The sequence below is a fragment of the Sapajus apella genome, unplaced genomic scaffold, assembly GCF_009761245.1.
Source record: "Sapajus apella isolate SASKATOON/1434 unplaced genomic scaffold, GSC_monkey_1.0 scaffold40, whole genome shotgun sequence".
NCBI lineage: Eukaryota > Metazoa > Chordata > Mammalia > Primates > Cebidae > Sapajus > Sapajus apella.
In genome coordinates this window covers 21,957,020-21,968,675 of record NW_022436980.1, presented here as the reverse complement: position 1 = coordinate 21,968,675, position 11,656 = coordinate 21,957,020, and the positions used below count along the sequence as shown (strand labels likewise).

Here is an 11,656-nt window from a genome sequence, read left to right as displayed (position 1 = left end):
GTGATAGAAGACACATAACATAAAATTTATCATCTTACCCCTATGTAAAGCGTAGTTCAATATAATTAAGTACATTTGCGTTGTTGTATTAATACAGCCATCACCACCACAACTCTAGAACTTTATTTATTTTTCCAAACTGAAACTCTGTAACCATTAAAAAATAGCTCCCTGTTCCCACTTGCCACTGACAACCACCACTCTATATTCTGTCTATATAAATTTGACTACTCTAGGTACCTGCAAATGGAATCATAGAATATTTATCCTTTTTGATTGGCTTATTTTAATTAGGATTATGTACCTAATCCATGTTGTAACATGTCAGAATTTCATTCCTTTTTAAGATTAATAATATTTCCTTGTATGTATATACCACAATGTATTTATTCATCATCCTTGGACATTTGGGTTGTTTTCATCTTTTGGCTATGGATGAATAATGCTGCTATTAACATTGGCATAAAAAATAGTCTTTTAAACAACATTTTTAACTAGTACATGTATATTCATTGAAATTTTTTGGGAACGTTGATACTAATTGGTGATATTTAAATTATGGATTAACTTTACTTAACCCACATAGAGAAGTGTTGTTCTCTGGATCTTTCTCTCAAGACCTCAAAAGCTGTCTTTGTGAAGACAATCTGATGTCTTTGTTCTTCAAAATGTGCTGGAAATATTCACAATAACAGAGAAATGGAATCAACCTAAATGCCCATCAACAGTTGACTGAATAAAGAAAATGTAGTACACATATACCATGGAATACTAAGCAGCCATAAAAAAGAACGAGATCATGTCCTTTGTAGTAACATAGCTGGAGCTCAAGGCCATTATCCTAAGCAAACTAATAGAGGAACAGGAAACGATGTATTGCATGTTCTCACTTATAAGTTGGGAGTTAAACACTGAGAACACATGAATAGAAAGAACAGAACGTCAACACTGGGGCTTACTTGATGGTGGAGGGTAGAAGGACAGAGAGGACTGAAAACTACTATTAGGTACTATTGAAATGGTTAAAAATGATTTTAAAAGGTACTGGAAATACACTTCATCATTAGTCAAAAAGGTAATACCTTTAGAAAATTTGTTCTCCCCATGAACGGGGCATGCTCCAAAGCCCAGGCAACATGAGGAAGCATTGTGGAAGATGCTCTCCTTCCTTTGAGCTGAAGAGACCTCAACGATTGTGGCATATTCTAAATTAGTGCCTTATATCTCCAAAAATTTTTTTTCAGACAAATCAGGAATGGCTGAAGAAAATCACACTGTGAAAAATGAGTTTATCCTCACAGGATTTACACGTCACCCAGAGCTGAAGACTCTGCTGTTTGTAGTGTTCTTTGCCATCTATCTGATCACCATGGTGGGGAATACTGGTTTGATGGCATTGATTTTTACACACCGTCGACTTCACACACCAATGTACATCTTTCTGGGAAACCTGGCTCTTGTGGATTCTTGCTGTGCCTCTGCCGTTACCCCCAAAATGTTACAGAACTTCTTTTCTGAGGACAACAGGATTTCCCTCTGTGAATGTGCAGTACAGTTTTATTTTCTTTGCGCTGTGGAAACTGCAGACTGCTTTCTTCTGGCAGCAATGGCCTATGACCGCTATGTGGCCATATGCAGCCCACTGCAGTACCATACCATGATGTCCACGACACTCTGCATTCAGATGACCACAGGGGCCTTCCTAGCTGGAAATCTGCATTCCATGATTCATGTAGGGCTTGTATTTAGGTTAGTTTTCTGTGGATCAAATTACATCAACCACTTTTACTGTGATATTCTTCCCTTGTATAGACTCTCCTGTGTTGATCCTTATATCAATGAACTGGTATTATTCATCTTCTCGGGTTCAATTCAAGTCTTTACCATAGGTAGTGTCTTAATATCTTATGTCTACATTCTTCTTACTATCTTCAGAATGAAATCCAAAGAGGGAAGGGCCAAAGCCTTTTCTACCTGTGCATCCCACTTTTTGTCAGTTTCATTATTCTACGGATCTCTTTTCTTCATGTACGTTAGACCAAATTTGCTTGAAGAAGGGGCTAGAGATATACCAGCTGCAATTTTATTTACAATAGTAGTTCCCTTACTAAATCCTTTCATTTATAGCCTGAGAAATAAGGAAGTAATAAGTATCTTAAAAAAAAATCTGATGAAGAAATAATCTCAGGAAAGCTGGAAACAAATGACCTCTACTATAGCTTAATGATTTCAATGCAGCAAAAACTTTCATGTGAAATTACACAGAGGAATGCACAAATTGTAAGTAAAATTTTAGTAAAAAGTAAAAAAAAATTTAATATATAATAATACATTCAAATTACGTGGCAGTAGGTAAGGTTAGAATATAGGTAAGGAAAGGTAGAGCTTACCTAAAATAATTGTTTTTGTCTCTTTTCACTGTTGCAAAACCTGAAGTTGATATTATGGGTAGAATAATGACAAAAAAGAGTAAACTGGTAAATCTTAATTCGAAATGACAAAAATGAAATGCTAATTTTGAACTCATTCAAGTAACAACGTAGTATGTTGTCAAGCTTTTGGTCTGTGTTGGCATCAGTGATGATCAGCATCCAAAAGAACAAAGCAAAACTGGAAGTTACAAAGTCAAAGGACCATTCCATTAAGCATTGGTAACCAGGTAAGCTAGTTTAGTAGCTTAGAGCATGAGATTATGGTTAAACTGAAAGGATTTAAGGTCATATGGTGGTCAACCAATAAAATCACATACATCCATGAGCAACAAAGTTGTGGCAAGTGAATTTTGAGAGATCAATTTTAACAGCATTATGGGGACACAATAGTAGCATTGTTAAACTGTAGGTAGAGCATATCTAAAATATTTTTTTTTCTTTTCACTTTTGCCAAACCTGAAGTTGGGATTGTGGGTAGAGTGATGGCCTTAATGTGATTATCATTTAAAAAATTTCTTTCCAATTATTCACTCGACATTTATTTATTAAAATCCTGCTATAAGTAGGCATTGTTCTGGGTATTGGGCCATATCAGTTACCAAAAAATGCCAGTTTTTCCATCTTCTTAAAGAATAGAATATTGCAACAATTTTTTTTACTAACTTCTGGATTAAGAAGGACCTATGTCACATAATAGAAAAAAATCTCCCTTCCACGTCTTGTTCTGAGGGCCTGTCTAAATTCCCAGAAAGCAATTGTCAGGTGCTCCAGGTTAGCCAGCCACCAGGGGCTGGCATCACAAGAAAAATCAATATGCTGAGTCTGTACAGAAAAAGTATTAGGAGAGGAGATGCATTTCCAATTCCCTAACTCATCAATGCGAAAATATAAACACCTAGTTTTTCTTTGTAACCTCCAAGAAAATCTAACCTAGTTCATTTTAATTATACTCCTGCATGTGAAGATCTCTTTGTTTCAAATTAAATTCCATCAATTTAGGATTTACCCAACACTATCTATATCCTTCCTTCGTCGTATGTAAATGTAAAAGTCCTTGCCTGATATCATGGCCCTGAGCACAGGTGCCAGGTTATATATAAGCTCTGTCCAAGCTATGATTCTGTGAGATGGTTGAACCTATTTCACCCTCTGGTTATTTCTTTATGCCACCATCACTTCAGGTATCTACATCCATGCCTAATCCTCAGGCTACATTGATTTTCAGCTAAAATGTCTATTTATCCAATCCACAAGGCTTTAGATCTGCTGGCTCTGCCTCTCTTACTCTTCCTTCACTAATTTTTGAGTAAATTATTTTGACCTCTTCCCCTGGGGTCCAGGAAATGTCAAAATGCATCATTTTTGCATTTCTGATGCTATGCAATACCGGTACAATGTAGGATTTTGAAAGCTTACATGGGTCCCTCTTGAAGGTCCCTTTTGCACATAGGTCACCAAACCTCCCTAGGCAATTGTCACCCCACTCCTATGCCAGGACACCCCTTGGGAATTGAAATCACAGAACCCTTTCCATGGAAAACTAACTCTTCCCTTCTGATGTTCCTTTTTTTCCCAATTCACTGAATCCTTAATTCTAGTGTGATACTTAGCTCTCACATCATTACAAACGTTTCCCAAATGTACTTTCATGGAATAAAATTGGACTCAAAACTGAGATTCTGTCTTAATCTATTCTCTCTGTCTGGCATATCAAAGGTATGCTCAGAAATAAAAACTGAGTGAGGGTAACACTGTTGTTAGGTTCTGGCCTCCTCTTAAATTAATAAATGTGAACTGTCCTTGCTGCTGTCTGAAATGGCAGGCATAGTCATTGGGTAAGACAGAATTACAGGAAGGATTTATCTGACAGTTACTGGTTATGGGGTAAAAATGTCTGATAAAATTAATATTTTTTAAATCAACTTATTTTATAGTATGCAGAGAAAAACAGACATGTTTAAAATGTTATTTTGAAAAATAAAATTGAAAATTATGAAAATATTTTATCTCATCCTTAACCAAAGTTTAGTTATAACCACAAATGTGTACTTAATTTTAAATTTTTTTAAAAAAGAATAAATCAAATATCAAGGGTTTTCCTTGGTATTATTTCCAGAAAATTTAAGTATGAAAATTTAAAATAACTTTTATTTAACATTTTAATTTCAAGAAATGATAGTAATAAAAATAATAATAGATTGATTTTTTAAAAAACAGTCAGTGACGCCACAGGGGCATTACTTCTTTATTGTACAAATTTTTCTCTTTTGAATTTGTTGTTTTTATTTTATTTGTTCTTTTTTTCCCATTTTAATTGTTTTATGTCTCAGACCCTATTTGTCAATAGGGCTTTACATTTCATTCAAGTGGCTATCAAACACAATCTTCATCAACTTCGTGAAATCAATCACAACTTTCTCAAGACCATTTCACACTAAAGTTCAAGAATGTCTGCTATATCAGAAAATTAGCAGATGAGATACTGGAACAATGGCTGAATATAGACACTAGATTGGAGCACAGAGAAATGGTTAAGGGTAAAGTAATTCTAGAGGTGATTAGTTCACTTAGGAATATTTGTGTTCTGACAATTCTTACTTGCCTAAACAGTATTGTCACTTCAGGAAGTGGCATATTGAATGACATGATAACATGAATCTCCTTGTTGACTCATCAGTTAATGTCATAATTTTACCTCTCTATGTATACAAAGATTAACATTTGGGCTAATTTGTAGTTATTTCTATTTTATTTCAATAAGTTTTGGGGGAACAGGTGGTATTTGATCATATTGATAAGTTCTTTAGTTGCGATTTCTGAGATTTTGGTGCACCCATCACTGGAGCAGTGTATCCTGTACCCGATGTATAGTCTTTTATCCTTCACTCCCTTCCCACTCTTTCACCCAAGTACCTTAAGTTCATTGTATCATTCTTATGCCTTTGCATCCTCATACCTTAGTTCCCACTTATAAGTGAGAACATACGATGTTTGGCTTTTCATTCCTGAGTTACTTCACTTAGAATAATGGTCTCCAGCTCCATTGGGTTTGTTGTGAACGCCATTAATTTTTTCCTTTTCATGGCTGGTAGTATTCAATGGTATATATTTTCCTTATCTATTTGTTGATTGATGGGCAGTTGGGCTAGTTCCATATTTTTGCAACTGTGAATTGTGCCACTATAAACATGTGTGCAAGTGTCTTTTTCATATAATCACTTCTTTTCCTCTGGGTGTATACACAGTAGTGGGATCGCTGGATCAAATGGTAGATTTACTTTTAGTTTATTAAGGAATCTCCATACTGTTTTCCATAGTGGTTGTACTAGTTTACAATCCCACCAGCAGTGCAAACTGTTCCCTTTTTACCATATCCATGCCAACATCTATTTTTTTTTTATTTTTAAATTATGACTATTCTTGCAGGAGTAAGGTGGTATCCCAATGTGGTTTTAATTTGCATTTCCCTGATAATTAGTGATGTTCAGCATTTTTTTCATATGTTTATTGGCCATTTTTATATCTTCTTTTGAGAATTACCTATTCTAGTCCTTAGCCCACTTTTTGATGGGATTATTTGTTTTTTTCTTGCTGATTTATTTTTAGTTCTTTGTAGATTTTGGATATTAGTCCTTTGTTGGATGCAAAGTTGTGAAAATTTTCTCCCACTCTGTGACTTGTCTGTTTAGGGTGCTGATTATTTCTTCTGCTGTGCAAAAGATTTTTAGTTTAATTAAGTCCCGTCTATTTATCTTTGTTTTCATTGCATTTGCTTCTGGGTTCTTGGTCTTAAAGTCTTTTCCTAAGCCAACATCTAGAAGGATTTTTTGATGTTATCTTCTAGAATTGAAATTTTATAGTTTCAGGTCTTGGATTTAAGTCTTTGATGCATCTTGACTTGATTTTTGTATCAAGTAAGAGATGAAGATCCAGTTTCAATCTTCTACATGTGGCTTGCAAATTAACCCAGCACCATTTGTTGAATTCCCCCACTTTATGTTTTTCTTTGCTTTGTCAAAGATCACTTGGTTGTAATTTTTTAGCTTTATTTCTGGGTTCTTCATTTTGTACCATTTGCCTATGTGCTTGTTTTTATACCAGTACCATTCTGTTTTGGTGAGTATAGCCTTATATTATAGTTTGAAGTCAGGTAATGCGATTCCTCCAGGTTTATTCATTTTGCTTAGTCTTGCTTTGGCTATGCAGGTGCTTTCTTGGCTCCATATGAATTTAGCATTGTTTTTACAAGTTTTGCAAAGAACAACAGTGGTATTTTGATGGGAATTGCACTGAATTTGTAGATTGCCTTTGGCAGTACGGTCCTTTTCACAATATTGATTCTACCCATCCATGAGCATGGGATGTGTTTCCATTTGTTTGTGTTATCTATGATTTCTTTCAGTAGTGCTTTGCAGTTTTCCTTGTAGAGGTCTTTCACCTCCTTGGTTAGGTATATTCCTAAGTGTTTTTTTTTTTTTTAAGCTATTGTAAAAAAGGTTGAGTTCTTGATTTGAGTCTCACCTTGTCACTGTTAGCATATATCAGTGCTACTGATTTGTATACATTAATTTTGTATCCTGAAATATTACTGAATTCATTTATCAGATCTAGGTACTTTTTGAAGGAGTCTTTAAGCGTTTCTAGGTATATGATCACATCATCAGTGAACAGCAACGGGTTTGACTTCCTCTTTACTGATTTGGATGTCCTTTGCTTATTTCTCCTATCTGATTGCTCTGGTTAGAACTTCCAGTACTATGTTGAATAGAAGTGGTGAAAGTGGGCAACCTTGTCTTGTTCAAGTTCTCAGAGGAATGCTTTCAACTTTTCCTCATTTAATATAATGTTGGCTGTGGTTTGTCATAGATGGCATTTATTACCTTAAGGTATGTCTCTTCTGTGCTGATTTGATGAGGGTTTTAATAATAAAGGGATGTTGGCTTTTGTCAAATGCTTTTTTTGCATCTATTGAGATGATCATATGAGTATGCTTCTAATTTTGCTTATGTTATATATCACATTAATTGACTTGCATATGTCAAACCATCCCTATATCACTGGTATAAAACTGACTTGGTCATGGTGGATTCTCTTTTTGATATGCTGTTGGATTTGGTTAGCTAGTATTTTGCTGAGGATTTTTGCATCTATATTCATCATGGATATTGGTCTGTAGTTTTCTTTTTTTGTTATGTCCTTTCCTGGTTGGGTGTTAGGGTAATACTGGCTCCATAGAATGATTTAGGAAGGATTCCTTCTTTCTCTATCTTTGGAACAGTTTCAATAAGATTGAAACCAATTCCTCTCTGAATGTCTGATTAAAAATTCAGCTGTGGGCCGGGCGCGGTGGCTCAAGCCTGTAATCCCAGCACTTTGGGAGGCCGAGGCGGGTGGATCATGAGGTCAAGAGATCGAGACCATCCTGGTCAACATGGTGAAACCCCGTCTCTACTAAAAATACAAAAAAATTAGCTGGGCATGGTGGTGCATGCCTGTAATCCCAGCTACTCAGGAGGCTGAGGCAGGAGAATTGCCTGAACCCAGGAGGCGGAGGTTGCGGTGAGCCGAGATCGTGCCATTGCACTCCAGCCTGGGTAACAAGAGCGAAACTCCGTCTCAAAAAAAAAAAAAAAAAAAAAAAAAAAAAAAAAAAAAAAAAAAAAAAATTCAGCTGTGAATCTACCTGGTCCTGAACTTTTTTTTTTTTTTGGCAATTTTTTAATCACCATCATAATAATACTGATTCTCTTTGGTCTCCTCAGAGTTTCTATGTCCCCTGATTTAATCTAAGAGAGTTATGTATTTCCAGGAATTTATCTATCTCCTCTAGATTTTCTAGTTTGTGTGTGTAAAGGTGTTCATAGTAGCTTTGAATGATGCTTTGTATTTCTGTGGTATTGGTTGTAATATCTCCCATTTCACATCTTATTGGGCTTATTTAGATCTCTCTTCTTTTCTGGTTAATCTCACCAACAGACAATTTCATTTATCATTTCAAAAACCAACTTTTTGATTCATTTGTCTTTGTTGTTGTTTTTGTTGTTGTTTCAGTTTCATTTAGTTCTGCTCTGATCTTGGTTATTTCCTTTCTTCTTGTGGGGTTGGACTTGGTTTGTTCTTCTTTCTCTAGTTCTTTGTGGTGTGACCTTAAATTGTCTATGTGTGCTGTTTCAGACTTTTTGATGTATGTATTTAAAGCTAAGAATGTTCCTCTTAGCCTGCTTTTGCTGAATTTCAGAAGTTTTGGAAGGTTGCATCACTATTATTGTTCAGTTCAAATAATTTTTAAATTTCTATCTTCATTTCATTGTTGACCCAACAATCATTCAGGAACAGGTTATTTGCTTTCCATGTATTTGCATGGTTTGGGGGTAGATTTTGGAGTTTATTTCCTATCTTATTCCATAAAATAGGGATCTGAGAGATTGCTTGATATAATTTCATTTTTCTTAAATTTATTGAGACTTGTTCTGTGGCCTCTCACATGGTCCATCTTGGAGAATATTCCATGTGCTGATGAATAGAATATATATTCTGCCGTTGTTGGGTGGAACGCTATGTGATTATCTGAGAAGTCCATTTTTTCTAGGGTATATTTTAAATCCATTGCTTCTTTGTTGACTTTCTGCCTTGATGACCTGACTAGTGCTGCCAGTAGAGTATTGAAGTCCCCCACTATTATTGTGTTGTCATCTATCTCACTTCTTAGGTCTAGTAGTAATTGTTTTATAAATTTTGCAGCTCCAGTGTTAGGTGCATATATATTTAGGATTGTGATATTTTCTTATTGGAATAGTCCTTTTATTATTATATAATATCCCTCTTTGTCTTTGTTAACTGTTGTGTCTTTAAAGTCTATTTTGTCTGCTATAAGAATAGCTATTCCTGCTTGCTTTTGGTGTACATTTGCATGGAAATCTTTTTCCACTTTCTTATCTTAAGTTTATGTGAGTTCTTATGTGTTCGATGAATATCTCGAAAGTGACAGATACTTGGGTGGTGAATTCCCATCCATTCTGCCATTCTGTTTCTTTTAAATGCAGCATTTATGCCATTTACATTCCATGTTACTATTGAGATGGGAGGTACTATGCTATTCATCGTGCTAGTTTGTGCTGAATTTTGGAGAGTTTTTTTCATTGTGTTATTGTTTTATAGGCCCTAAGAGATTTATGCTTTAAAGAGGTTCTATGTTGATGTATTTCAAGGTTTTCCATCAAGATTTAGAACTCCTTTTTGTAGTTCTTGTAGTACTGGCGTGGAAGTGGCAAACTCCCTCAGCATTTGTTTGTCTAAAAAACACAGTATTGTATTTTTTCCCATTCCTCATATTTTTTTTTTTTTTTTTACTATTATACTTTAAGCTCTGGGATACATGTGTAGAATGTGCAGGTTTGTTACACTGGCATACACTTGCCAAGGTGGTTTGCTGCACCCATCAAACCTGTTATCTGCATTAGGTATTTCTCCTAATGCTATTCCTCCCTTAGCCCCCCACTCCCCCCAACAGGCCCTGGTGTGTGATGTTCCCTTCCCTGTGTCCATGTGTTCTCACTGTTCAAATCCCACTTATAGTAAGAACAGGTGGTGTTTGGTTTTCTGTTCTTGTGCTAGATTGCTGAGACCAATGGTTTCCAGATTCATCTATGTCCCTGCAAAGGACATGAACCCATTCTTTTTCATGGCTGCATAGTATTCCATGGTGTATATGTGCCACATTTTCTTTATCCAGTCTATCATTAATGGGCATTTGGGTTGGTTCCAAGTCTTTGCTATTGGGAGTGGTGCTGCAATAAACATACATGTGCATGTGTCTTTATAGTAGAATGATTTATAATCCTTTGGGTATATACCCAGTAATGATATTGCTGGGACAAATGGTATTTCTGGTTCTAGATCTTTTAGGAATCACCACACTGTCTTCCACAATGACTGAACTAATTTACACTCCCATTAACAGTGTAAAAGTATTCTTATTTCTCCACATCCTTTCCAGCATCTGTTGTTTCCTGACTTTTTAATGATCACCAATCTAACTGGCATGAGATGGTATCTCATTGTGGTTTTGATTTGCATTTCTCTAATGACCAGTGATGATGAGCTTTTTTTCATATTTCTTGGTCACATAATTGTCTTCTTTTGAGAAGTGTCTGTTCATATCCTTCACCCTTCTTTTATGGGGTTGTTTTTTTCTTGTAAATTTGTTTTGGTTCCTTGTAGATTCTGGATATTAGCCCTTTGTCAGATGAATAGATTGCAAAAATTTTCTCCTTTTCTGTAGGTTGCCTGTTCACTCTGATGATAGTTTCTTTTGCTGTATAGAACTCTTTAGTTCAATTAGATCCCATTAGTCAATTTTGGCTTTTGTTGCCATTGCTTTTGGTGTTTTAGTCATGAAGTCTTTGCCCATGCATATGTCCTCAGTGGTATTGCCTAGGTTTTCTTCTAGGGTTTTTATGGTTTTAGGTCTTATGATTAAATATTTAATCCATCTTGAGTTAATTTTTGTATAAGGTGTAAGGAGGGGGCCCAGTTTCAGTTTTCTGCATGTGGCTACCCAGTTTTTCCAATACCAATTATTAAATAGGGAATCCTTTCCCTGTTGCTTATTTTTGTCAGGTTTGTCAAAGATCACATGGTTGTAGATGTGTGGCATTGTTTCTGAGGCCTCTGTTCTGTTCCGTTGGTCTAATCTCTGTTTTGTTACCTGTACCATGCTGTTTTTATTACCGTAGCCTTTTAGTACAGTTTGAAATTGGTAGCATGATGCCTCCAGCTTTGTTCTTTTTTCTCAGGATTGTCTTGGCTATATGGGCTCTTTTTTTGTTTCATATGAAATTTAAAGTAGGTTTTTTCCTAATTCTGTGAAGAAAATCAACAGTAGCTTGATGGGGATAGCATTGAATCTACAAATTACTTTGGGCATTTTGGTCATTTTCCTGATATTGATTCTTCCTATCCATAAGCATGGAATGTTTTTCCATCTGTTTGTGTCCTCTTTTATTTCCTTGAGTAGACGTTTGCAGTTCTCCTTGAAGAGGTCCTTCGCATTCCTTGTAAGTTGTATTCCTAGGTATTTTATTCTCATTGTAGCAATTGTGAATGGGAGTTCACTCATGATTTGGCTCTCTGTTTGTCTGTTATTGGTGTATAGGAATGCTTGCAATTTTTGCACATTGATTTTTACATCCTGAGAATTTGCTGAAGTTGCTTATCAGCTTAAG

The 11,656-nt window shown here is 35.6% G+C and overlaps 1 protein-coding gene across 1 annotated transcript; it reads left to right on the top strand.

Moving 5' to 3' along the window:
• Nucleotides 1-884: 884 nt before the first annotated feature.
• Nucleotides 885-2,249, top strand: LOC116565355 (olfactory receptor 5K1). Its single transcript, XM_032298910.1, has one exon. It carries the CDS (start codon nt 1,256-1,258, stop codon nt 2,180-2,182), a length of 927 nt encoding a protein of 308 aa, XP_032154801.1. The 5' UTR covers nt 885-1,255; the 3' UTR covers nt 2,183-2,249.
• The last annotated feature ends 9,407 nt before the right edge of the window (nt 2,250-11,656 follow it).

Bases quoted from the DNA above. Each gene is read 5' to 3' on its own strand.
- LOC116565355 (XM_032298910.1), top strand. From the start codon at position 1,256: ATGGCTGAAGAAAATCACACTGTGAAAAATGAGTTTATCCTCACAGGA.